The 26,821-nt window shown below is 42.5% G+C and overlaps 2 protein-coding genes across 6 annotated transcripts in view; both read left to right on the forward strand.

Moving 5' to 3' along the window:
* The window catches only part of LOC141777291 (phosphatase and actin regulator 1-like), a 59,123-nt gene extending 50,894 nt beyond the window's left edge, over positions 1-8,229 (forward strand). For all 4 annotated transcript variants that reach the window (XM_074651423.1, XM_074651425.1, XM_074651421.1 and 1 more), the window contains exons 8-12: positions 298-353; positions 1,943-2,004; positions 3,708-3,852; positions 5,160-5,232; positions 5,866-8,229. In XM_074651423.1, coding sequence (XP_074507524.1) covers positions 298-353; positions 1,943-2,004; positions 3,708-3,852; positions 5,160-5,232; positions 5,866-5,881 — 352 coding nt within the window. In that variant the 3' untranslated portion in view covers positions 5,882-8,229. The remainder of the gene's footprint in view (positions 1-297; positions 354-1,942; positions 2,005-3,707; positions 3,853-5,159; positions 5,233-5,865) is intronic.
* Positions 8,230-12,558: 4,329 nt separating this feature from the next.
* Positions 12,559-26,821, forward strand: part of phlpp1 (PH domain and leucine rich repeat protein phosphatase 1) — a 53,867-nt gene continuing 39,604 nt past the window's right edge. Inside the window, exons 1-2 of one of the 2 annotated variants that reach the window (XM_074651431.1) lie at positions 12,559-12,697; positions 12,827-14,441. In XM_074651431.1, the coding sequence (XP_074507532.1) occupies positions 12,827-14,441 (1,615 nt within the window). In that variant the 5' untranslated portion in view covers positions 12,559-12,697. Of the gene's footprint in view, positions 14,442-26,821 lie in introns of both variants that reach the window. The other variant, XM_074651429.1, reaches the window with a different exon arrangement.

The following is a 26,821-nucleotide window of genomic DNA, read 5'->3' on the forward strand; positions in this document are numbered from 1 at the left end:
TCATGTTCCATATGTCTTTGTCTGTGTAGATACTGTATGTGTGGTAGGTTTATTTAATGTGACCATGTCAGAGTGCCTTATTCAGCATCAGATGAGAGCTGAGTCTTCAGGAATGTCTGACTTTTACTGGCCTCCTTCCCTGCATTGCACCAGTGTATTATCATTATCAACAATGACAGTTTATGATTACATGTAAAGTCGTTTGATGTGCATCAGGAACTTAAGTTTTTTCCTTGTTGCCTTGCTGACCTCTTGTCTGTGATTATGTGCTGACCGTAGATGTATGTTTCTAACCAGGCGCTTGAGTCAGCGACCCACAGCGGAGGAGCTGGAACAGAGGAACATCCTCAAACGTGAGTGTCTTATTACATTTAACATTATTATAAATGTGAGTAGTTTAACAAAAACGTCAATGTGACAAAATTGCCCTCTCTAACTGTGTGGCGCTTTATTAAAGAGGACCTATTATGCTCATTTTCAGATGCATACTTGTATTTCGGGTTTCTACTAAAACATGTTTACATGCTTTAATGTTCAAAGAACGCTTTATTTTCTCATACCGGCTGTGCTGCAGCACCTCTTTTCACCCTCTGTCTGAAACGCTCTGTTTGAGCTCCTGCCCCGCCCTCCCGAAAAGTCCAGTCTGCTCTGATTGGTCAGTTGGCCCTCTATTGTGATTGGTTAACAGAACATCTTCTGACTCCGCTCCAGCATGCCGAACTGACCAAGCTAGGCAGGTATTATGCATATGTGTTACTTGGTGACATCACCACGTTACAAAGGAAAAGGTGGGACTTCAAACAAAGCGTTTCAGGCAGTTCAGGAGCAGTGTTTCTGTGGGGGAGAGTAACTCCCTTTGGTTTGGACTGTGGTCTTCGTAACTTTGCAGACCTTTTACATGCACAAAAACTATGACACACACTAAAGGAAAGGGAAAAAGCACAAAAGCATAAGAGGTCCTCTTTAAACATATTGTAGCAAAGCATGAGTCCATATTTATTGCAGCCCTTTTGTGCATGCAGGCTTCATACGGTGCAGCCTGGTTGTTTGAGAGGCCTAGTTATGTGAAAGCTAGAGGCATACATCCCTCCCTTTATCCTTCCCTGGTCTGCCTTTTCATCTGAGGCAGACAGGCAGCAGGGCTCCCTGAGGAGTCATGTCCAGAGACACTAGTTTCTTTGCTCAAAAACACATGCAGCTATCAGAGAGAAGCAGCTCCGTGGCCTGGGACTCTGCGTCTCTCACATCAAAGACTGATTTACCAGCAGTTCCTGCTTTCCTAGAGGCTCCTGCATGATTTGGCAAAGTGCAGGAAGAACGTACATACAAAGTCTAACAATTCATGTCCTCCCCATTACTCACATGCAAACAGAGCTTCATTATCTGCAGTGGAATCCAAAACTAGTAGCGCCACAGATACAGTATGTTTTCAGCACGAGCACAAATGCAGTTTGACTGTCTGAGCTTTTGTAAACAGCAGCAGTGTCCCAGAATGCTCCCTGTTTACTCTTCTCTCCTTTTAACTCGCGCCTCTGAGCTGGAGGTTTTTGTCTCTGTGACTATATGTACGTATAGTACCACCACATGGATGAAATTTAGGGAGATGTAAGAACTTAACGTGGTCAGAAGTTTTTTCCTTGTAAAAGAAAGAAATGTTTATTCTTAAATAGGCTAATCACTTGATCAGAAACATGGACCAGAAAGCCCTGGGACAACTTGAAAGGAACAAAGCAGTCATTCTCCCCTGATACCTATTCCTAATAGCATTAAACAGCCAATGATGGAAAGTATTTTAGGCTCTAAAGAAACTTATCCAGTTTAGTGTAAATCTAATGAGCCACATTATGCAAATAGTGTTTGTTCCCTTTTCAGTAATTTCTAAACATTTTGTACACAGTCCACAGTTTGCACTCGCAGTCTAACATCCTCTCGTTCTCCGCAGCTCGCAATGAGCAAGAGGAGATGGAGGAGAAGAGGGAGCTAAAACGAAGGCTATCACGAAAGGTGAGTCCAAAATAGCTCCAAAGGTGCAAACCCACACTTGATCTTTGGGCATTTGGAGGGGGTAAACTGTTGGCCAGGATAAACAAACACTGTGACAGTGAGTCATTTGCGGCGAGAAGTTTAGGATCTAGTCGGTTACAGGCGGCCTGGTGTTGTAGTTCTCGGGTCTCTCCCAGGAGACGCTGACGTCCTTGTTGACCTTGGCCCTCTAGCATGTTGGCTGCCAAATCCTTGGACCCCATAGGGAGGTGTTGAGCATGTTCCCATCACCTTCAATTAGATTATAGCACGTTCTGCTCACCTGCAGACATGCTGCTCATAACAATAATCTCACAGCTGTTGGAGGACTGTGTTGTATGCCTGACCAATACTGTATTTTGGAGGCCAATACAGATAATATCAGAGGATAATAATTGTTATACATAACTAGATAACATATCATTTATGATGAGGATCCATTAAAGAGATAGTTTGGCTGTTACTTATCCATAGTCAGTAGACGGCAGTCGGCACGCCCCCAGCTTGGAGAAGCAGACAGGAGTAACCACACGGAAGCAAAGCAATATACCGCTGTGGACGGGGCCGGCAGCACAACTATTTTAGCACCTAAAAGAAAGGCCCAACTAAGAAAATCAATATAAGTTTAAGTGTACATTATATTTAGAGTATTTTCACCCCTTTACCTTGCCGTCAGACAGTCAATACCAACGAGGAACTGAAGCCGTTTTATCCATCTATGCTCTCTCAAAAACAACCAGACTCCATTGAAAAAAACAGTAATTTTACCTCGCAGAACACTGGGGTCGCTGGTCTACCGCTGCCTCGATTGCTTAGTTTGTTTGTGCTATTGTATGACTTTGGTAAATCCGAACTAACCACAGTCACACAATAACACAAACAAACTAAACGATCGATGCAGCGGTAGACCAGCAACCCCAGTGTTCTGCGAGGTAAAATTACTGTTTTTTTCAATGGAGTCTGGTTGCTTTGGCGAGAGCATAGATAACTGCTTCAGTTCCCTGTTGAAAAAATAGTGAATAGCTGTCTGCCAGCAAGATAAAATGGGGAAAATATTCTAAATATAGGGTACACTTAAACTGATATTCATCTTTTTAGGTGGCCTTTCTTTTAGATGGCTAAAAGACGTTTTGCGGTCGGCCTAGTTCACAGCAGTACATTGCTTTGCTCCCGTGCTGCTACTCCTGCCTGCTTCTCCATGACAGGGGGCGCGCTGACAGTCATCTACTGTAGGTAATACACTAACTATGGATAAGTACCTCAAACAACCCCACTTCAAAACACCCAAACTATCCCTTTTTAAAATAGAATTTTCTTTTCTCTTTTTAAAGAGTTTTGATCTGGATATCTATTGAACGACATTAAGGCCTGTATGTACTGCTGTTTCTTGTTATTTATCGATGTCATACTGTATACGTCGCTACGGATAACTGTGATAAGCAAATATTAGTAGACCTGGCTGATATGGCGCCAGATGTTTGTGATTTCCTTCTAAAATGGGCACATTTATGATACACTTATCATAACACCTGCATAAGAAATACTGGATGTGCAAGTCTGTCTTTATAATCTTTCTATACGGAATTGAATATATGCAAATTCTGAGAAGCTACTGACCGTGACTATGACTACTCCTACCTAGTTTTCTCGTCTCCAACTCTCTTTATTTTCTGCTCTCTTCCCAGCTGAGCCAGAGGCCCACTGTAGAGGAGCTGAGACTGGCCAAAATTCTCATCCATTTCAGTGACTACGTGGAAGTGTCCGATGCCCAGGACTATGACAGGAGGGCAGATAAACCCTGGACCCGGCTCACAGCAGCTGACAAGGCCAGTATCACTTACACTTAATTGAGATAATCTTGCTTTCAAATGTCGTGAAACACCATCATGCTCCCCTTCCACCCGTCTGCGTCACATGACGCAACCCGTATCGCGTCAGAGTAATGGTAGTAGGATGTGTTCCTCCTCTCTTGTTACGGCGAGTTCCACATCAGCTGTTCAGTTCCCCTTCGTGAGTAAACACCCCGGTGCAGTCCTGCTGCTCGCTGCCCAGCGGTCCGTGCTTCTGACTTTTAATGAGCTCTTGATTATTTTGCAGAGCAGCAAGCGATGCTGCCTCCTTTTGCTTTGATGATGCGCAGCTCTGAACACAGCAGGTCACACCTGAGGGACCACTCATGTGAAAATCACAGGGATTCAGCGTTCTGGTTACGCAACCACTCCCCTTACGTAAGAGAGTAATAATCGGGCAAGCAGCGCCTCAGGACCCCTCAGCCGTAGCGATTCTCTGCTGACAGTTTATTTTTTTGCTCCTGCTTCTACCATCTAGCACAGATTTAAGTATTGTTTGTTCTTCCGTCGCAGAAGCATCCTCTCCGAAGCTGGAGACGTTCTTCTGAGTCATGCTGAATGACAAAAGCAATGACATCACCTGCCTGGGTTGATGTCACACATAACATTTTAGAGGGGATGTAAGCTCATTAAAAAAGGCACAGCACAACATTTTATTTCCTGGAACTTTGACTCATTCCCACTTAGAGAATCTCTTCGCAGTCATCCTGCCCCTTGGGCAAGGCACTGAGCCATCCATCGCTCCAGTGGTGCTGCGTAGAGCCCATGATTCACTGGGTATTGGTCCAAAATGTGAATGTGTACAACTACATGAATGGATAACAGCTTTGGTTTGGGCTCAAAAAACAACCCGGAAAAGAGATGTTTTTCTAAAAAGTGTACAGCTTTGACGTTCTAAAAATAAACCTGCACTGGTCGAAACTAAAAGTGCTATTTCAATGTTTTTTTTTCAATGTGTGTTTTATTTTTAATCCATGTAAATCCATGGTATCACCACTTCATTATAGTTTAAAAGCACATGCTGACTACCCAGGTAGAACAGCAACAGATTGTATTGTTCATGATTTTATTGTTCATGCCCTAAGAGGAGGAATCTGAGGGCTCTTGTGATGTGAGAAGAGAATTCAGCAGAATCATTTCAATTCATGGCCTCAAGATGAGCGTAAATGATGCATGAAGCATGCTAAAAGGAGAGTAGAGTCGAGGCTTAAAGGCTGCAGTTTGTTTGTGTACTAAGCCTCTGCAGCTTTTCTCAGATTTTTTTCTCGTTTGTTCCTCTGCAGGCAGCTATACGGAAGGAACTCAACGATTTCAAGAGCAACGAGATGGAAGTGCACGAGTCAAGTCGCCATTTAACCAGGTAAACATGCAGAATCCGTTCATTTGTGGATTGTGACCATGCATGCCTTTTTAAAGGGAGAATTTGGGTGTTTTGAAGTGAGGTTGTATGAGGTACTTATCAATAGTCAGTGTATTAACTACAGGAGATAGTGTGGAGAAACAGACGGGAGTTACCTCACGGAAGCAAAGCAATGTAGTGCTGTGGATTAGCCGGCAGTGAAACGTATTTTAGCACCTAAAAGAAAGGCCCACCTAAATCAAGTGTACGCTATATTTAAAATATTTTCACCGCTTCACCTTGCCGTCAGACAGCCCTTTCCACAGGGAAATGAAGTCTTTTCCATCTATGCTCTCGCCAAGGCACCAGACTCCATTGGAAAAAAAACTGTAATTTTACCTTGCATAACATGGGGGATGCTTGCTTTGGCGAGAGCATCAATACAATACAATACTTCAGTAGGTAATACACGGACTATGGATAAGCACCTTCCCACTTCAAAAACACTCAAACTATCCCTTTGATCAGTTCACCTACAGCTGGAGTTGTTCACATGCTGACAGTATCGGCTGTAGAGAGCAGTGAGTTCTAGCTGAGGTGATGAAATGCAATGAAATGTTTGAAACAACATTTTTTTTTCTGCTCATCTGTTAGGTTTCACAGACCATAGTAGACCACCACTGTCTAGAGCAGTGCCGGACCGGCGCTCTCCTCCACTGAGAACCTTAAGTGCTGGACAGTAAAACGGTGCCCGTTTCTACAATAAGGCCATGTCTTCTGGAAATGCCTTTTCAAGACCCACACAACTGAGTCGGTACTACGCTCCCAAGATGCAGACACCCACTACTCCATCCACTGTAGTAGCACATAATGACTCCAGTTGATCCACATCGCCCCTTTATGGAATTAGCTCGACTGTCTTTTCTTCGACCTCTCTGCTGAGCTCTCAGGCAGACGCTCAGTTCTGTGGCGGCGGGAGGGTTTTTGTTTTTACGATTGATTGACACTTTCAACATCTACTGAGGGCGACCGTACCTTGGTTCATCAATAACAACAGTGGACTTGTCTCAGTGGACATGTTTTTATCCCCCTTCTTCGGACTCCTCTTAGCCCTTATGGACAACTCTGTGCGAGGACGCAGGGTTGATTGTTCTGTGATCCGTCTGTACTGCACCTGCTGGGACTTTGGAAGCGGCTTAGAGGGACACACACAGGAGGCAGGGACGGATCCAACATTAGAATCATGTGCAATATTTTTTTCTTCTGCTTTTCCTAGGCTATAGCACCCCCTAGAGTCCCCTCTGTGTCATTACTACGTAGTCCTGACTTCTGTTCTTCCCTCATATGTGCAATTCTCACTGTACCGACAATGTTGTCATCTAATTGCTAACTGTGAATTTGAGCGTTTGGGCGAAGCCCGCGCTCTCTCCAAATGTACATTTTGTTTATACTGAAGAAGGAAAGTTACATTTAAAGAAGCATCGTGCTTTGACCAAGTGTCATTCATGTCACAATCTTTTACATTTAATGTAAAAATTGCAGCTGGCTAGAAATATTCTGGTTCCAGCGTGTGCAACAATTATGTTTTATATTATTTTGTCAGTTTTTAATTGTTTTTGATAGAGGCACTTGGATCATAAATAATTAATTTACATGTTTTTACATGTCCTATAACTCCTTGGATTTGAAACCAAGAGTTGGTTCACCACGTTAGTGTTATCCCGCACATTTTATGTGTTTGCAGCAGTGTGTTTAATGATATCTGCTCATAATGTGCATTGTATTATACACTTTACTTTTCTACTCATGTCATTATAAGCTTTTGACCAAGCAATATCCGTTGTTTGTAGAGAAAAGGTTAAACTACAGGTGTACCCCCCTCACCATTTTTTTTTTTTTTTACTGTGCTACTATACACTACACCTCACTTCAGGGTTTTAATTTTCTTTTATACTTTACTTTAGGAAGGCTTTATTCAGGAGGACTTTTTTCTGCATTTTTTTTGACTGAGCCACCAAAAAACATCTGCCTCTTTTAACAGCTTACCAACACATTCGGACACGATTTGATTCTGTCTCAAATCTACAATTGATGCAATCTCAATTTTGAAACCCGAGTCCAGGTATTGGTGAATTCATTGAGTCAGGATTTTTACATTTTTATTGCTAGAATTCTTTGCACTGTTAAGAGTTTGGCTTTACAATGGTCACTGTTTTAAGGTGTAAAATATTGTTGGATATCTGATCTGTGACCATTATGTCTCTTCACTTGTTACCTGACCACTGATCCTACACCAGTACTCCAATGCTCATAAGCTTTACGTACACAGAATATTTTTATTATTTTTTACTGTTTTACTTTCAAAGTTGCAATATGAAATTCTTGTTCTGTCAGATGAAGAGGAGAAGTAGAGGTGGAAGGCTGTTACTATAACGCATCTGTCTGCAAAAGGAAAATGTATTCTCCTTTCATTTCAAGGTCTCAATCAGTGATGGATAGATGACACAATAAAACCCGGCAACCGGGAACATAGAAAATTGTTCTTCACTTTATAGTTTTTATGTGAAATACTAGGGTTTATCCTCCGAATCAGGACACAGGTCATTCTCATGTCACAATGCTCCTTTTGGGTCAACTAATCTCAGAGACTTTGAAATAGGAGGTAATTTTTTTTTTTTGCTTCTGTATGATCCCAGCAACATGCCATTATTTGAAATTGTCCATCCATAGGTTCAGTACAATAGAGCATAAATAGGAATGAATTTACACAAATATACACTTCAGTTCTCATTTCAGCTCTCAGAAATGAAAGAAACAAACCTGAGCCACCGGGCTGAGCATGAGCTTTTCCATTTTGCTGGAATCAAGGGACATGAATTCAGCAATAATCTGTTTCCTTTTTACATGTCGGTGGAGCAACTGAACGTATCTGAAAGTGTTACTTCATTTTCATTTTTTGAAATACAGAAAACCATGTAAAGGATACATCATGCCAATTAAATTCCATTTCTGAATGCATTTGCTTTGTTTGAATTATCATTTTTTAGAAGTAACATCACCTCATTTCTGCCTTCCGGTATGTTAAGTTTGCCATAGAGGGACTCATACAGTATTTAAAGGAATACTCCACCCCCAAAATAACCATTTGTATATCCATTACTCACCCTGTGTTACCTTGAATTTGTGAAGAGAACTTAGTCTTTCTTGCATGCCTCCATGGTAAATGAAGAATCCAAAAACAGAGAAATGTAATTGATGTACAAATGATCATTTTGTGGGTGAAGTATTCCTTTAACACTCGACTGCATCCAAGCTTATTGCCAAAATTCATATTTTTTTCAGGTATTTGCAATCAGACTTTCTCTTCGCCATTCAGTTTTACTCATTCTCCTGCAAGGCCTGTATTATTCTTGTATTATACTGTACTTAATAACTAATTTGTATTTAGATAATGACAGGTGTTCAGGTGAAAGACATTCAGACTCAGACCGTGAGACAACTCCTTATGAATGCATGGTCCTGTGGCACATATACTGACCCATTTTCAACCAAAGGATCTGACACCGACTGCAAATAAGTGACACATTAAAAATCATCCATTTAGATATTAAAAATACATGACTAAAAATGTAACACGAAAAAGTAGAGCTTGCATGGTTAAACGTAACCAGTTGAGCAGGACCTTCTCTGTACCTGCTCTAACGTAAGAGGAAATGTATGTTTGTCATCTTCCCATCCTTTAAAGGAGAGGTTCACAATATTTTTCATGTCTGTATTAAAACAATAATCAGGTACCCATGTGTACATTGGAAGTGCATTAGGAATAGGATCTTTTAATGAGGAGCAGGAATTATTACAGTAAGCAAAATATGTACATATGGGCTTGTGAGTATTGTTTTAAGTCAAAAATGGTTGACAAGGTGTCCTCAGACCAGATAAAGTTGATTATATTTGAGATCTACATAAGGTTTTACACCATAGATGTACAGTATAACCTGCATTTTTGTGTGTGTCGACCTTTCAGAGATGGAATTATAGGTCTGTTTTATTGCTGTGTTTATAAGCATATTAACAGACCTTTCACAGTCCCAGAAAACAAGATGTAGCCTATTTGTTTCAAGTTTTAGTCTGTAAATCAGTTTGGAAGACTCATTTTCTCATTATGAAAGGTTATAACTTTGAAGATAAAGACTTAAAATATCTGCAAAAGTTGCACCCTTCTCCACAAAAGTCAGTGTGCAAATGTTCTGGAATTTAAGCATTATATACAAATCTTGTGAAATGCACCGTATGATATACATTTGACATTAATTAAGCTATATTTGGGTGTGCACGTCTAATAATAGTACAACCCCTTTGGCTAAAACAAAATTAGAAAAAGGGTGACCTGAAAAAGCTGAAACCACTGGCCGTCCTTTTACTCAGGGTCGCTGCGTCCTCAACAGGACAAAAACAAAAAACAGTTTAGGTCAGGCTTTCCGGTTTGTAGTAAAGATTGGACATAACAGTTTGAATTATTTTCTGCAGGCATTCCACTAATTCAAATGCTACATTAATAAATGTATGCTGAGTTCACATAGAAACGCTGAGGCTGATCTGGGTCTGAAACTGGAACATAAAGTGCAGACTGACAGGATAACATTCAGCAGCCTGCATGCTTCAAAAGGGTTGACAAGGTGTCCTCAGACCGGATAAAGTGGATTATATTTCATATTCAAATAGGGTTTTACGCTATGGATGCACAATCTGCATTTTTTTCTGTGTCTCGACCTGTTATAGCCTATTGCTGTGTGTATAAGCATTAGAGATATGAAGAAACCTTACACAGTCCCAGAAAACAAGATAGCCTATAGGGTATTTGTTTGAAAGACAGAGTTTTTTATGACTTTTATAATGTAAGATATCTGCAAAAGTCAATGTGCAAATGTTCTGGAATTTTAAATTGATATGCTTATAAGCAAACCTTATATGCATTTGAGAATATATAGGCATATATATGGATTTGCACATCTAAAAATAGTACAACCCCTTTGCCTTAAACAAGATTAGAAAAAAGTGACCTGAAAAAAATTAAACTACCGGCCTTCCTCTTGCTCGGGGTCGCTGCTGTGTCCTCAACAGGACTGTCAACAGACTGACAGGATGATATTCAGCAGCCTGCATGCTTCAAAACGGTTGACATAAGTCTTCAGACCCTTTTGACCTGATAAAGTTGATTATATTTGATATCCACATAATGTTTTACACTATAGATGTATAATCTGCATTTTTCTGTGTGTCTCGACCTATTAGAGATGGCGTTATACAGTAGGTCTGTTTTATTGTTGTTTTTATAAGCGTATGAACAAATACCTTTCAGTCCCATAAAACAAGATGTAGCCTATTTGTTTCTAGTTCTATGAATGGCTGTAAATCGGACTTATTTTTGTCATGACTTTGAAGATTATAGACTTAAGACATCTGCAAAAGTTGCATTATATTCACAAAAGGCAGTGTGCAAATGCTCTGGAATTTCACAAACAAACCTGATATGCATTTGACATTAATTAAGCTGTATTTGGATTTGCATGACTAATATTAGATAAAGACTTAAGACATCTGCAAAAGTTGCATTATATTCACAAAAGTCAGTGTGCAAATGTTTTGGAATTTAATATACAAACCTTATAATATGCATTTGACATTAAGTAAGCTGTATTTGGATTTGCACATCTAAAATTAGTAAAAACCCCTTTGGCTTAAACAAAATTAGAAAAAGGGTGACCTGAAAATCTGAAACCTTCCTCTTGCTCAGGGTCGCTGCTGTGTCCTCAACAGGACTGTCAACAGACTGACAGGATGATATTCAGCAGCCTGCACGCTTCAAAACGGTTGACAAGATGTCCTCAGACCCTTTTGACCTGATAAAGTTGATTATATTTGATATCCACATAATGTTTTACACTATAGATGTATAATCTGCATTTTTCCTGTGTGTCTCGACCTATTAGAGATGGCATTATACAGTAAATTTGTTTTATTGATGTTTTTTTTAAGCGTATGAACAAATACCTTTCAGTCCCAGAAAACAAGATGTACATTAATGTGCTATCATTTTCTTTTTGTTTCAGAGTGGTGCCCCAAGGATGATTTAATATACATTAAATCATATTATTCAATATAATTAATAATTATTTTGATAATTATTATTTTCAAATGTCTTTTGAGCTTAGATACCAATGTAATTTGGTGCCCTGTTATTATTAACATAAATTGATAATTTATTCATATTAATTTTATTAATATTGATAATTATCTTTAATATTTTCTAATAACTAGACCAGCTCCTATCTTCGTCCCCAACAGCTGTAAATCAGACAATTTTTTGTCATTATCACAGGTTATGACTTTGAAGATATCTGCAAAAGTTGCATTATATTCACAAAAGTCAGTGTGCAAATGTTTTGGAATTTAATATAAATTACAAACCTTATATATGCATTTAACATTAATTAAGCTGTATTTGTATTTGCACGTCTAATATTAGTAAAAAACAACAACTTTGGCTTAAACAAAATTAGATGACCTGAAAAACTGAAACCTTCCTCTTGCTCAGGGTTGCTGCTGCGTCCTCAACAGGAAAAAAACCCCCAGTTTAGGTCAAAGCTTTGCGGTTTGCTCCACTAGATGGCGAGAAATACAATAGAATAAGAGCAATGCAGGGCTGAGCTGTGGCCTTGTGAAATGGCGTCCTGATGAGATGGTGCTCAAGTTATTTGCCTCGTCACCACTAGTCTAAAATAAATAAGACCCACCACAGCGAAGCTTTATATAATGCCATGCAGCGGAATGTTATTATAAAGGGAAATAACAATTGTGTGCAACTTTCTAATGAAAGTTTTCTCTCATATTCAACAGTTGACTACTGATAGTATGCTTTCACTAAGTGTCTTCCCTGTTAGCATGCACACAGATAAGACTACAGCAAGATAAGAAGACTTCTGTGAGCTTAACCGCACACACCAAACATTTTATACGAGCTATGTTTACGCCTCTCATCTGTTCACCGCCTCACTTGACTGAAACCGCAGCAAAGCTTCCTGGGAAATGTAGTCCTGTCAATTTTCTCCCCTTTGCAGTGGCTTTACTATCACAATACATTCCCCACAGTGCACCGCGTTGTTGTTAGCGACCCCCATCTTGTGTCCTATCCTCATGAATATATATCAGGCAAGTATTTGCGTAGGAGGTCGGCCGACGTTCATTTCATATTCCAGCGCTGTATTTTGGTTTCCAAATGGGACGACGACGCGCACAAGTCACGTCTCCGCCCTGATATCTGTCCTCTCTCCAGCGCCTCTTTTCACAGCGAATTTTAATCGGGTAAAATGTTTTTTTTGTGGAACAGCGGAGGAGACGGTGAAAGGAAGGCGAGAAGAAGTGAATGACTACTAGTGGAATAAGTCGTCGGAAGCAACACCGCCGCCCAGTTGGCGCGGACATTTAGGTGGGCACGCTTCTTTTTTTACGGCTTTTAAATGTAGGTGGCTGTAGGTGTAAACCAAAGTGCGCACTGTTATTTATTTAAGAGTAGAGAGGAAGGGGACTTTTTTTTCCTTTTTCCATTTGAACACAGATGGACACAAGTGTGCAGGCTGCTGCTGCTGAGGATGGAGGAGGCGCGACCAAGTTGATGAAGAAGAAGAAGCCCAGCAGCGGACTGTCTGTCGCCCGGGGGACTCCTCCAGCAGCAGCGGAGGATGATGATGATGATGGCGGTGGTGGACATTTAGAAGAAGGAGAAGAAGCGAAGAAGAGCCTCTCTTATTCCGCCTCCTCTAGTGCGTCAAACCGAGCCGTGTCCGCGTCTAATGGCCGGAGCGTCTCGTCCAGCAGCAACTCCCTCCTGTTGAGACGGAGGCGCTTGAAGAGGAACCTCTCCACCACCGCTGCAGCTGCAGCCTCCAACACCGCCACTACCACCTCAGCTGTCACCGCCTCCAAGATGAACTCGGCCCTGTCCTCTGCGTCTCTGCACACCCGGAGTCTGGATAGGAAGACCTTGCTGAAGCACCGGCAGAACATGCAGCTGCAGCCCGCAGACCGCGAGTGGGTGAGAGCAGACCTCCACCGGGGCTCCGTGCACGTCCACGAGAGACTCACGCCCTCGTACCCAAGGCCGGTTCTTTGCACTATGGACACCACAGCCGGCGAGGTGGCTCTCCGTCTGAGCAAACTGTGCAGTAAGTCGAGCTCTGTCATGCGCATTTTTTGTAAAGATAACCCAACCAAGACTGACCAAAATGGCAATGTGAAGTATGAATATAGTGATAACAAGGTGAATGAAGACTCCAAATGCAGCCACCTTGATGCAGCAGAACTGAGGGGCCATCCCAGTGACAGGTTGAGACTGCTGCTCATGGAGAATGCAGATGAGAGGCAAAAGCAACAGGATAGTGATGGGAAACTTTTCACCCCAGAATCAGAGTCACAAGACAACATCACCTGCTCACTGTCAGATTTAAATTCCAACTCCAACATGGATACCCCCAATGATGATGACTCGGAGCACAGGCACTGTTTGGACAGCTATGGATTAAACTCTGGCTCAGATGTGGAGAGCAGTGCTTTTGATGACCTGAGCTCTGGGGCCCGGCTCAGCGAGCACAGGGACTCCCTCAGCGATGACATGGTCCTGGGCACCGAGGCGTCCATCCTCAGCCCCTCGTTTGACAGTGCCACAGAGGGCCACGACATGTATGGCAGCTCCTCGGACGAGCTGGACCTGGACTGTCCTGCGTCGAGCACAAGCATAGACCATCACACCAATGGACTCAATGGTGCCGTCACTGCCAACTACAAACAGTGCAACATGGGACATTTAAACGACATGACAAACAGTATAGGACCAGATAGCAGACTCAACCCACACAGTCTGGGCAGCCTGCCACCTAGCAGCAGCGCCGGCTCATTGTCAAGAGCCTGTTCTACAGGTAATACACCTGATATCCAGGACCCAGACTGTGGCCAGGGTGCTGTAAAATCAGCAGGCCACAATGGAGATTCCTGTGATTCCAGCCCCACGCTGTATGTTCAGATGCACGGCGAGGCTGTCAGGAGGCTTAGCCCAGATGAGAGGCCTCTGCATATCCAGAATGACTTCCTCTTTAAGCTTGGATTTAAGGATCCGTGGAGAGTTCAAGAGGAAGGGCTCAACACGGAAATTGGCTCCTTGCTACGTTTCTATGCAGGTAAGTGAAATGATGCATTCAGATATACAGTAATCTCTCATGATCACGTTTCTGCTCATACTGGGACTTGTTGGGGCCTTCTGTTTTGCACACTACCTAGTTTGGATTGCAGATCCTGCAGGTTGGCAACCTGTATCACAAAATGAGGCAGGTGCAGTCATGCAGGTGTACATTGTACTAATAGAGCAAAGCAACAGTTTTTGTTTCTTTGGTATTGCTGAGACAGAATATAATTTGCACAGGAGGGCAGAGTCTTAATTTGAACGCTGACCAAGCGGTGGGTGCTCACAGTTAGTGGCAGCAGCTCAGAGTCTTAATGTTTTACATTCTTGTAGGACTGAAAAGAACAGGCCCACATGTTCCTGATATCGCGGTCATGCAAGGTGAGCGCAGCACGAGAAGACCTTTGCTGATAACTGCGGCAGCAATTTAGAGGGTTTCAGGTTTAACTGTGCCGTGGCCTGAATGGGTCAGAGTGAGGTCATGGTCCATGGTTTGCCAGATCGACCCTGCCTCAGGTTTTTTTTTTTTTTTTTTTTATTTCTTCTGTCCTGGACTGTCTTTGTCGGACCGTATCGGCACACTGTGCTCCCATGGACACGCATGACATCGCCACAAAGCCATCGCCACAACTTATGGTGCTCAGACATGGGGCCCTTTCCGGCTTTTGCCCCATTATCATCCTAATGAAAAGGCTGAATGCCTTTGTGGTTGGATGGAGAGTAGGGGCGGGAGCGGTATGGCCGAGAGGACCATAAACCCTCTCTGTGTACCCAGTGAATTCTGGTCATTGAGATGCTGCACAGTGCCTGTCCTATTGGCATCCAGCGCGGCTACTGTCACACTAACTAAACTGCCTGCCAAGCTGGGTTAACGTGCTCCTCCAAAGCTCAGGAAGCCCCTTTCTTCACCACACCGCCACTGACTGCCTCCACCACTGCTGCTATCACTGAGGGAAGTGAAATGGGGGGGTGGAAGTGTCTGGTGAGGACAGTTGAGGAGAAACTGTCTGTTGAGTCTGAAGTATGGAAAAGATAGGCATTAACAGCTTCCTGTCCCGAGAGGCTGTTGTTAACCAGAGGTCAATCTTGCCACATGTGCTCCTGTTCACGTTCACAGTCACATGCGATTCATGACCTATTGTGCTCTTGAATACTGGCTCGCTTCAGGTAGAATGATTTTCATTTAGATAGCATCATATGGCTGGCTGCATGAGCATGCACACTGCGGCTCATGTGGATGGATGTGCATCCAGTCAGCTGAGCTCAACCAGCAGCAGCAGCAGCCGCTAAAGGCGGGCAAAAGTAGCCCCGATGCCCCTCTGAGGGCGACGCCTCCACATCCCATGTGAGACAGCTTAACTATGGTCACCTGAGCTCTCTCTCCACACAACCACAGCCAATAACACTACGCAACACTCAGGCCGCAGTCTGCACAAAAGGCCCTATTCTCATTCAGTCACATTAGAGAAGGACACAGAAGAGCACTTTCATGCACGCACACAGATGCATGCACTGTAAAGCGAGAGCGGCGCTGACTTGTGACACGTCTGGCCTGCTCTTCTGTCCTTTCCTTACACGATGGAAGCATGCGAGGAATGTACGCTGGCTCGTCTAAAATGTCAGGCACGTCTGCTGAGGAGGAAGTGGGGAGACGGGGTGTACGAGGGGATACCGCTGCGCTGACACATGTTGCGCTGACTTTGAATAGTTGTCCTGCCCAGATAGTGGAGATGGGGCCAGTCTCAGCTGACTCGCTGGCTGACTCTCAGCCGCAGCTGCCACAACTGTAGACCTCAGTCACACTAAAGGGCCTTTTTGTCTGCATGCCTATGCATGCAAAGCGGCCTTTGATACAGGAAGTCCAGTATCTAAAACTCTGTTTTATTGTGCAGTCGCTCAATAAGAGCACTGTGCAATGTTAAAGCTATATACATTATAACCTTCATATTAAGCACATGAGCAGCAAGTAAACTAGGGGTGGGGAAAAAAATCAACTCACCTATGCATCGCGATTACAATTTTTTTTTTTACAATTTTGAAATTGATTCTTTAATGCCAGAATCGATATATTTGCATCATTTGAGTCTATGTGGAGGTAGAAGGAAGTTACTACTTTTATTGTTGTAGTCTGAATAACGTGATGTCATATCACCCATATACTGCCATTTATGTTATATGCATTCCAACGACTCCGATTGAGCTGACCATTGATGTATAAAGAGAACGGAGCTGACGGAAGAGCTAGAGACGCACTTGGCGTTCCAAAGGGAACTATATACAAAATACATATATAGAAATAAGATTGATTGGATTATATTAACCAGAAGTATAAAATATAACATGTCCCTTATAAATTAAAAGGAAAATACCACTAACTTGTGAGGGAAATGTCTTTATTCTTTGATTTTTGGGTTGCTGGGAAAAGAATGTAATAAATAATACCTGAACATCACCGATAAATTTGACATCAGGATATCAAAATCAAAGTCAAACATTTTTAGTGTATTAATTTAGATATTTTCCAAATTAAAAGTCCCTAGAAGTGTATGATATAACTTTTTCCCATTGCCTAGTGTTAAAAAAGTTACAGAAATCGCAATAAATTGTAATATCCAATCGCAATACTTGTAGAATCGCAATACTTAAAAATCGCAATACATATCGAATCAGCACCCCATTATCGTGATAGTATTGAATCGGGAGATAAGTGTATCGTCCCAGCCCTAATATATAACCTTGATACTAAGCACATGAGCAGCCAGTAAACTGCTGTATCTTTAATAAGATTGACAGACGAGGTACTCCAAACAATTGGGGAAGCAGGAGGAATGATTGGACGCGGCTATTAAGTTGAAGAGTTGCCAGGCTGCGTTTTGCCAGATCCTTTTTTTAACAATGCAGAAGCCAGTTTGACTTTGAAGGGTTCAGGTCATGGTTTGATAGCATATTTAGACTCTGCAGTGGCCAGATGAGAGGACTCACTTTGCCCTGCTGGACACGGACACACACACACATGTACAGAAGGCCGACTAGATCAAAGGGCCGCTGTCCTCTTTGGCAGGCTGACGAGTGATCCTTTCAGAGCTGCTCACACAGGAGCCTCTTGTAATGCCTCACCAGCTTTATTAGAGTTTGAGTACAAGGGTACAATAGTAAAAAAAAAACATATAATCAATACATTCTGTTGCTGAGAGGCTCAAAATACCATAGCCCTAAATAAAAGTACACTTCCTCAAGAGAGTTGGGTTTAACAGATTTGTACACTGTACACTTGAGTCATGATGTAATTGCCCAGTCAGGTAAAAGTGCAGGGCACAGACTGGTGTTGCTCAGTAACGGGGCGTCTGCTCTGCGGACAGGAGATCCTCAGCCCTCAAATAATGAAGCTGCCCCCTGCTTGGATGGCTGTGTTCCCTTACCCAGAGGTAATAGTGTGTGTGTGTGTGTGTGTGTGGATTTGCAAGAAAAGGAAATGACATACTGAACCCTAACACACAGTGGCACAGGGGTTCCCTAGAGACAGAGAGGACCCAGAGTTCTTAACCAAACCAAAGCAGCACACTTAATTATTTAGATTCATTAGCCCACTCTGCACTTCAGCATACCCGCTGCTTTTTGTGAGCTTACCCTATTAAAGTTGAAATGCACGCTTAAAAGCAGTTCCACGTAAATCCAAAGTGGTGTTAAGATTTGGCCTGCGTTATATGAGCGTACTTAATGACCACTGGCGTATACTGGCCTGGAAACTGTCGAGGTATTAATTCCCTTTTCAGCTCCACTCGGGTTTATAGCTCAAGCTTCTGTGAAAACAGAGTCAGGGTCGATAACGGTTTCAACATGCTGCACCCGATTTTCAGGTAATTCCCATGTTGTTTTCGGTGTCTGCCAGCAAGGTGAACTTGGCAGGAAGGATTGCTCATGCAGAACTAATAAAAGCAGAGATATCTAATGGGATGTTGCAGATAATGGCTCTGCTTTAACAAAACAAAAAGGTCGTTTTTATAGCTTTGCACATTTATGGTAATAATTTGGTAAAAGCTGTAATTTCACAAATATTGTGATCACGATTAGTGATGGAAATTATTTCTCAACAATAACATATAGTGCACATTTTATATGACCTGTTTTTATTATATAGTTTCCTCTGCAATCATTTTTTAAACAAATTGTGATTTCATGCATATTGCCTCACTGTTATTGAGTTGCTTATTTACAAAATTCAGATATTATTTTATTACTTCGGGGCCAAGCTACAGCTCTAAGTCTAACATTGCACAGATTTCTGTCATTACCTGCTTAACGTAGAACGTTAAAGTCTCTTAAGCTTGTGTTAACCACAGACCTTATTTCAGACATCTAACTAAAAACCCTTTGACTTCCAGAAGAGGAATCTAGAAGTGCTAAAATGCTAACTCATTTCCGGGTTTTAGGACTCATTCCTGTAGCACGCTATTAGAAATAAAATAAACATCAGTATTGTCAAATGACATCATAGAAATATAAAACTATAATACACATGTCTTTGATTAATTTGTGGCTTTAAATCATTACTCAAATAGTTAGTTAGTTAGTTTGAATTGATATTAGACGCAATAAAGTATAAGCACTCCATATACAGTATAACCAGAGAAAAATCTCAGCAGGGCATGAGTAATGGAAGCAGCTTGAGTCTTGCTCATATGATGTCTATATTCCACGTAGACACAATACGTTAACGTTTTAAGAAGACAGTGAATAGTTCAATTACTCTAAAAGCTTGGAGGTATCACAATCCGGTACTGTATCTCTCCGCTCTTCCCTCGGGCCCGCTCTGAGGAGGCAGCGGCTGGTGACGTGATGACTTAAAGGACTCTGCGGGGTTTAAAGGCTTAATGAAGCTCCCAACTTTCTCCAGCAGGCTGTGGCAGCTATTAAGCAGAGAGCCACTCACTCTGTCTTGTCTGTGCCACGTTGCTTTCTTCGTACAGTCAGCAGCGCCAGATTGCTCCCACACTCACACTCGCATCTCTAATATGAAAACATTTTTAAAGGCAGAAGGAGAACAGTCTGCGCACATTTTGTCATTGTTTTGTGTCTTATGATCGGTCACTGGTTATCCTGATAACAATGTGGGGTTCCCTCCTAGTTTGAATGAATTTTGCTATTCAAATGATGTGTTACTGGTCTCCAGGGATTTATGAATTGCAATATTCAAGTGTCATATTAACATGGCTTAGTTTACCAAAACGACAGCATCTCCATGTATGCAAACACTCCTGGGAGGACTTTGCAGAAGTGAGGCACTAGGCTGCCTCATCTTTCCTCACATCCATGTCCTCGCCTGACAGCTAATGGTCTTTCTAAATGGCCTATTGCTGAGTCATTATGTAATTGTGTAATCAGATTTCACACGTTCCAAAGCTCAAATCCAATACGCATGTGTCGGTGTGCGCTCAGGGTTTTTTCATGTTCACTACTGTATGTGTGCGATTAAAAAGCGAGCGATCAAAGAATAGATCTATGCATTTAATGTCTCTTCACGTGCGAGTGACACGTGTAGTCTTAAATGAAAATGTGGTCATACAGCCTCAGCGTGGAGCTGGATGTGTGTGTGTGTGTGTGTGTGTCTCCGAGGATTCACACGTGTGTGTGTGTCTGCTGAGGCAGACATGGAGAGGATGGCGGTGTCAGCTTGTAGCAGTTAAAGCCAGGGGAACTGTTTTCTGTCTAATATAGATTGCCTTCTTGGCTGACATCCTCCCACCCTTCTCTCCTCTCCTCTCGCGCCGTATCTTCCTCCCTCTCAATTTCTCTCATGATCGATCCCCCTCCCTCTCCTCGCGCTATCTCTCCTCGCATCTCCTCCTCCCTCACACCATCTGACAGTTTCCATTTATCTTCCCATATCTCTTTATCTCTCCCTAGCTTATTGCTTTTCACTCCGAGAATTACTGGTCACCCTCGTAATTGTCTATAAAATTATTAATAAAAAGGACAAACTAAAAGCTCCGGTCGTTATTTATACAGGTATAGCTCTCTTCTCACTGTCTTCTCTGTGTGTGAATGTGCATGCTTTGGTATACAGTTGTGTTTAGTTCACGCCGCCTGTGGAAATAAGTAAAAAATCCTCATTGCTTTGTGGTAAGCGGCTAAATCTAGGCTGAACAATGTCATGCTGATATGTCAGTCCTGTCTGCCTGCAGGCTCATTCTGAGTTAGGGCATTGGGAAAGGGGGTAGGGAAGGGCAGCGGCCGGTCTTATGGGAGCAACCAGGCCCCTCGGATGTCTGTCAAACTGCCCTTGTCGAATGCTCCCCAGAAACCTCGGAGGGTTGCAGTAGGTGGTGTTCACGAGCAGAGGCAGTGAAAAGGTTCCCCCTCCAGTGAAGTCATGGAGTAGACCCACTGTCCCCGAGTTTAACACCAGTCCCTGCCCTGACCACATGCATGAGAGGGGGGATTAGAGGCAGGCCAGCAGGGGCTCACTCTCCGCAGCTTTGATCAGCAGCAGCGCAGCCTAATACCAGACAACATCTGCAACTCTCAGCATTAAAGAGGCCCAAAAAATTCCGATTAGGGAGCACACGGCCTGCTGGTGTACAGGACAGAACTGTGTCAATTCCTGGATGGGAGGTTTTTAAATACCACCGCTCCACTGGCGCTTACACTGATTTGTTTTACAAAGCCCGAGTCTCCAGAGAGGTTATTTTGCATTGTGCTTTTAAAATTCCAATTTATTAGGATTTCATTTTCTTTAAACACACATCTAGTAATAATGACAAAAAAGATCAGTTTTGGGGCAGCTGTTTTTATTGGAGACTTTGTACCTTCCTGCACTGCACAAACAAAAGGATAAGTACTATGAAGTGTTTAGCAAATAGTGTTGTGTGAAAGGAATTCAGAGCGTTGCCAAACTGTCCCTGAATCTTTGTTTGTGTCATCTGGACACGGCCAGATAAGGTGTGTTTGGGTGGAGCTGAACTCGTTTCTATGGACTCTGCTCTAATAGACAGGGGCAGAGTTGTTGCTATGAAATGACCTACTTTAAAGTTTGTCTCTCCAAAAATGCTGAAGCACAAGAATGATACTTCCTCATTGGCGAGTGTGTCTTTTAAGAGAGAGGCTTTAAAAGCAAACAGATGGACGCCGCCACAACCCAATAGATATTCACAGTTATGTACTGCACAACACCGTGGTTAATGCACAGCTAGCATCCTTTTTATCCTGAAGGTATTTTCTCTACGGCACATCTTTCTTGTAGGTGCAGCAATTCCACATTTTGACTCCCTTTACAGCATCATCTTACACTTAATTTAATTGGTACATCTGTGCAGCCTAAGGCCTGGGACACATGCCGCATCTTTTACCGCCTGGAAAATGTTAGGCGGGCGCTGGGTACCTACTCCTGTGCCTGTACTTTCAAGGGCACGGAGGCAAGTTCACATTGCTAAGCGACCATAACCAGCTAGCCGTATCATTGAAGCCATACATTCAAAGCCTGCTTACCAGAAATCCCAATTTCAGAGCTGATCTTCAAGGCGTTGTTTTAAAAGTGTTTTAAAATATTGTTTGTGTGACAGATCGAAAAGTTCTGAGTAGCCCTGCACTAAAATCAACTTTTCCTCCATAATTACTGTAATGATCTGCTGGCTGTGATTGGTTATTCCTTGTCACATGACATGCGTTGCGCGTTGCGGTGTTTCAAAAGATGAACTGTTTAACTGATGATACATGTCCACAGCCTTCGTCTTTTCCATGCTTCCCATTCATTGTCTATGTAAGCAGTCGTGCAACAGATTTTGGTAGCATGGCGGCACAATTCGAGAGGCGGCAAGTCAAGTCGGACACCCATGATTTGCATAAAGTTGAGGTCTAGGCTACTTTATGAAAATCACAGGCGTCCGACGCGCCTTGCCACCTCTGGAAACTCCCGACAAACTTTTAAAGTAAGCCTTGTTGATGGTAAATGGACCTGAAATTATATAGCGCTTCTCTAGTCTTCCGACCACTCAAAGCGCTTTACACTACATGTCAGCATTCACCCATCCATACACTGATGGCAGAAGCTACCATGCAAGGTGCCAATTTTGCCCATCATGATCTAATCTAAATACTCATTCACACACCGATGGCTATGCCTTCGGGAGCAATTTGGGGTTAAGTGTCTTGCTCAAGGACACATCGACATGTGACGGGAGGAGCCGAGGATCGAACCAACGACCTTCCGATTGGTGGACGACCTGCTCTACCCTCTGAGCCACAGCCGCCCCAAAATACAGACAAATTCAACAACTGCAACTGCATGGCTTATTTCTTGCATAAAATGTTTTCAGGAACACATTTTGGTGAACATGTTGGTTCGAGTTTGAAAGCTGGGAGCAGCAGCCCACGAGGGAAAGCGTTCGTCCAATCAGGTGCCTAGTGCTTTGTGTCTAGTGGCAGCCCATCAAGCGTCTAATGCTGGGAAGCGATGCGATCCCTTGTGATAAAAAAAATGCCCCTGTGGATATGTACCATAAGGGAGCAAAAATAGGCGCTCTCGCTTTTGAGCACGTCTATCGTGCATCTACAGTGACAACAACGGATTTGAGTGTGCAAAAACGCAGCATCAGTCTGGCCCCTAAAGCAGTACACTAGACCTGCAATAAATCCTCCTTTCTTTGTGTAAGTTAGTGTAATAATTGTTAGTGGTGGTGCTGTATTGGCAGTGTTGGAAGAAATATTAAGATCATTTACCTAGTTAAAGGTAGCAACACCACAATGTAAAAATACTCAATCACAAGTAAACGTCCAACATTTACACAAGTAAAAGTTCCAAAGTACTATCACCAAATACTATATACTTAAAGCTGCTACAATATTTTGTTTTTCATTTTAACAATGGATCACATGACTACCTGTATGTGAAAGGGGTCGCTCATAGTGATGAACCAACAGAATTGTCACCCGACACTGCAGCTCTACAGAGTGTTATAGCGTCTTTCAGCTCTTGTTTTGGTTGACCGGACTGCAGCGGGCATTTTGCAAATATGGTGAACATAGTGGAGCATTTAGCAGCTAACGAGACAGATATTTCCCTCAGGAAATGAAAATACAATAGAATATTTGACTTACATTCATCAGGTGTCCAGAAAAACAACTCCAAGTCAATGTTAATGTTGAAAGATGAAACAAATGTCGCAAAACAAAACATTATAATCTTCATAGACATTTGATTTATTACAGGATTGTTATATTGGATTGCATTAAATTACACCTAATAAATTGGAAGGTCAGTAAGGGCTGAGATTGTGAAACTAAATGTCCAGTGTTCAGTCCCTACTCTAGGGAGACGCCGCTGCATGTGCAGCCGGTCTCAATCATTAACATGGCCATTTGCTTGTCTCTTGCTGTAAGCGGTGCAGTTTGATAATCAGCCAGGCCCTGGAAAAAAAGTGGAGCTGTCACCTGCTGCACCAGGAAGTCACTGCTCACTTTCTCTGTCCTTATCCTTGCATTTTATTCTGTTTTCATGCTGCCTATTCTTTCAGTCGGTCTGTGTCTAGTTCCTGTTTCGTTTGTGGTGTCTCTCTCATAAATACAGTCGTTTTATTAACTCACACTCGGCTACCACCCAGTTCTTTTCTAGCTACCACTGCTTCCCAGTCCCTCTGGTTAAAGACTTCCCCTCTTTAGTTCTTTTTTTTCTCACTATCCCTCCCTCTCTCTCACTGCCCCCCCCCACCTCCACCCCTCTCGCTCTCTCTCTCAGTGCCACTGTGTTCACATGGCCCCTGCATGTGACATGAAGCTGAGCCAAAACACCCCGGATGCCCGCTTCAGCCCTCCACTGTTCCAGACCTTGTTAAATTTTAAACAAAACAAAAGGAAAGGAAAGGAGGGAGGGGAGAGAAGGAGAAGAAAGAGAAAAGGGAGCACGTGGGGCCGGGGGAATGTGCAACAACATCACAATCTCATTCATTCATTCGTCCTGTCCCTGTGCATCATCTGGAGAGAGCGGCCCTTTAATTCTCCCTCTCTGCTTGTGTGAAAGCCTCCCTCTCCTTTCTCTCTGCTCTGAACTGGACTGATTGTAGCTTTAACCACAGATCTGGGGTCTGATTACTTTGTGGCCTTTTCCTGCTGTGGGATTAAAGGACAACTGACCCTGTATCTGCTGTCTTCATGAACAACTTCCTTCTCAATTACCCCAAAGCAACTGCTGCCCATCAGATGCTTTTTTAGCACATCATGGAAAGGGAGAATAGCTGGACTAGAAATAGCAACAGTTACTGTTTACCTTTTATTATTGCTTGTGCTCTTCCCTTGTATGAATCTGCTTATTACTCTCACCATCAAAGGAATGCCACAACATGGCAGCCTTTTAATATAAAGTCTCCCAGAGCAACTGCAACATCCCAGTGGCGCGTTGCCAGATTTAGCTAAGCTACGAGAGTCCTTCATAGCCTCTAATAATGAATGGCATTAGAGGTGAAGTACAAACAGTAACAACAATGTGCTTATCTGTGTGTCTGCGTTCTACCCTCTTGAAAACTTGCACACTGGAAGTGGTTTGATTTGCCTTTCATTGTGGATTAGCGGTTAATAATTCCAATCAGCGATACAAATTGTCATTGTCGCCACACGCGCTGCTCAGGTAAAGACAGTTTCCTGGCATGGTGCATGATGCGTTATGACGGATGAGACGCACTAATCAGCTGGGCCAAATGGGTTGGCAAACGGCAACCAACAGCGCGCGTTGCTGCAGAGTTGTTGTTTAGAGTTATTTACGGAGATTAAGTTCAACTGATTAAACTCGCTGCATATTTTTTATAGCAGTTAAACAAAGTGTGTCAGCTTTGGTGTTTTTTCTGATATCAAATGGCACAAATACTTCACTTTCGTACCCTTGTTTATGAGCAAAACAAGTTCAGACAGGAGCCTCAAGCAGCGAGCTGCAGCTTTCGGTCCGCCCAGCAGAACAGTCGTCCCACCAATCTCACACACACACACAAACACGCTCTTGATGATGTTATAGTACAGTACACTGCTCTGATATTCACCCCGTCTCTTGCTCACTCCACTGCTATTCTTGTACCGAATCTATGAAAATGTTAATGCCGCCTACTTAAATCTGCTTTTCTCCACTCAAGAATCTGTCTACTCGTTGATTAGTAGCACATGCTCGGTGCATAAAGTCACATCTGTTCACAGGGGAAAACAAAAGTTGACATGCCCTCTTTTCTAGACACACACTGTTATAAAACATGAATGTATACTTGCATGAAAGGCTATGTTCATAATCCATTATGCATTGTTGGAAATGAATACGTAATAAAAGCAGATAAGCAGTTTTGTTTCACACACACACTCTTGTTTTCACCTTTGACCTTTAGACATGTGACCCTGCTGCTGCTGCTCACTAATTATGCCCGCACAGTCTTTGAATTAGACGTCATGACTGAGCGACTGGCTGGCTGACATGTTGCTTTTAATGCACAATTCTGATGCTTCTGCAGTTGAAATTTTTACTTTCCGCAATCATTTTAGCTTTCTGACACACTATGAATCCCTTCAGAATAGATGCTTGAATTCCTCTGGGGTTTTCAGTGTTGCAAAATAAGAGCATGGTCTTTTGAGCTGTATAATTTCAACCTTTAACACAGTTCTTGAATTAGGAAGACATTAGTTATGCTATGTTAAAAATGGGCAAATGTCATAGTATCACATCTCACCCAGCCCTGCGACACAAACAATCCGTCTGATGCGTTTATCTTTTGCAGTTTTGCTCTTTTGTGACCTTTTTAAATGTCCTGCTTCTCTAATGGTCATCCGTACAGGCCTTCAGGCTGGGACAGTGGAGTTGTTGCAAAGTCGCCATTAACGCCTCAATTTTTGAGCGTCAAAAATAAGATTAAACTCTTCAATTAGATTAGTTACATACCGAAATTAAACAAGATTAGTATTGCTGGAGGGCCTCGCTGGAAGGTAATTCAGTTGATGATTTTTACTTTCCAGTCAGGTAAAACTTTAACGGCATGTTTGATGCTTGACATTAGAATACAGTTTTAACATTTGAACCCTGCAATAGAAATGGTCCGCCAGTGCTTATATTGTTAGTTTTGCCAATGTGATGTAATTTATTGGAGTATCTTCAAATACTTCATATCCCTAAAATCGGTACAACCTAATCTAAAAGGTTATGTCAGTCAATAAACCATAATAATTGATAAATGTGTTGAAATCTGACAGTTTTTTTCATAAATTGTTACTGAATAAAAACACAAAACATATTAATCCAAAAGATTAAATATAAAAACATGAACAAAATATTTTCTAACACTCTATAAGTTATTTGAACTATGCACACTTTCGTTTTTGAGATCTGCTCATTTTGATGAGCATATTGAGTGCAAAGGC

The sequence above is a fragment of the Sebastes fasciatus genome, chromosome 11, assembly GCF_043250625.1.
Source record: "Sebastes fasciatus isolate fSebFas1 chromosome 11, fSebFas1.pri, whole genome shotgun sequence".
In the NCBI taxonomy this organism is placed as follows: Eukaryota; Metazoa; Chordata; class Actinopteri; order Perciformes; family Sebastidae; genus Sebastes; species Sebastes fasciatus.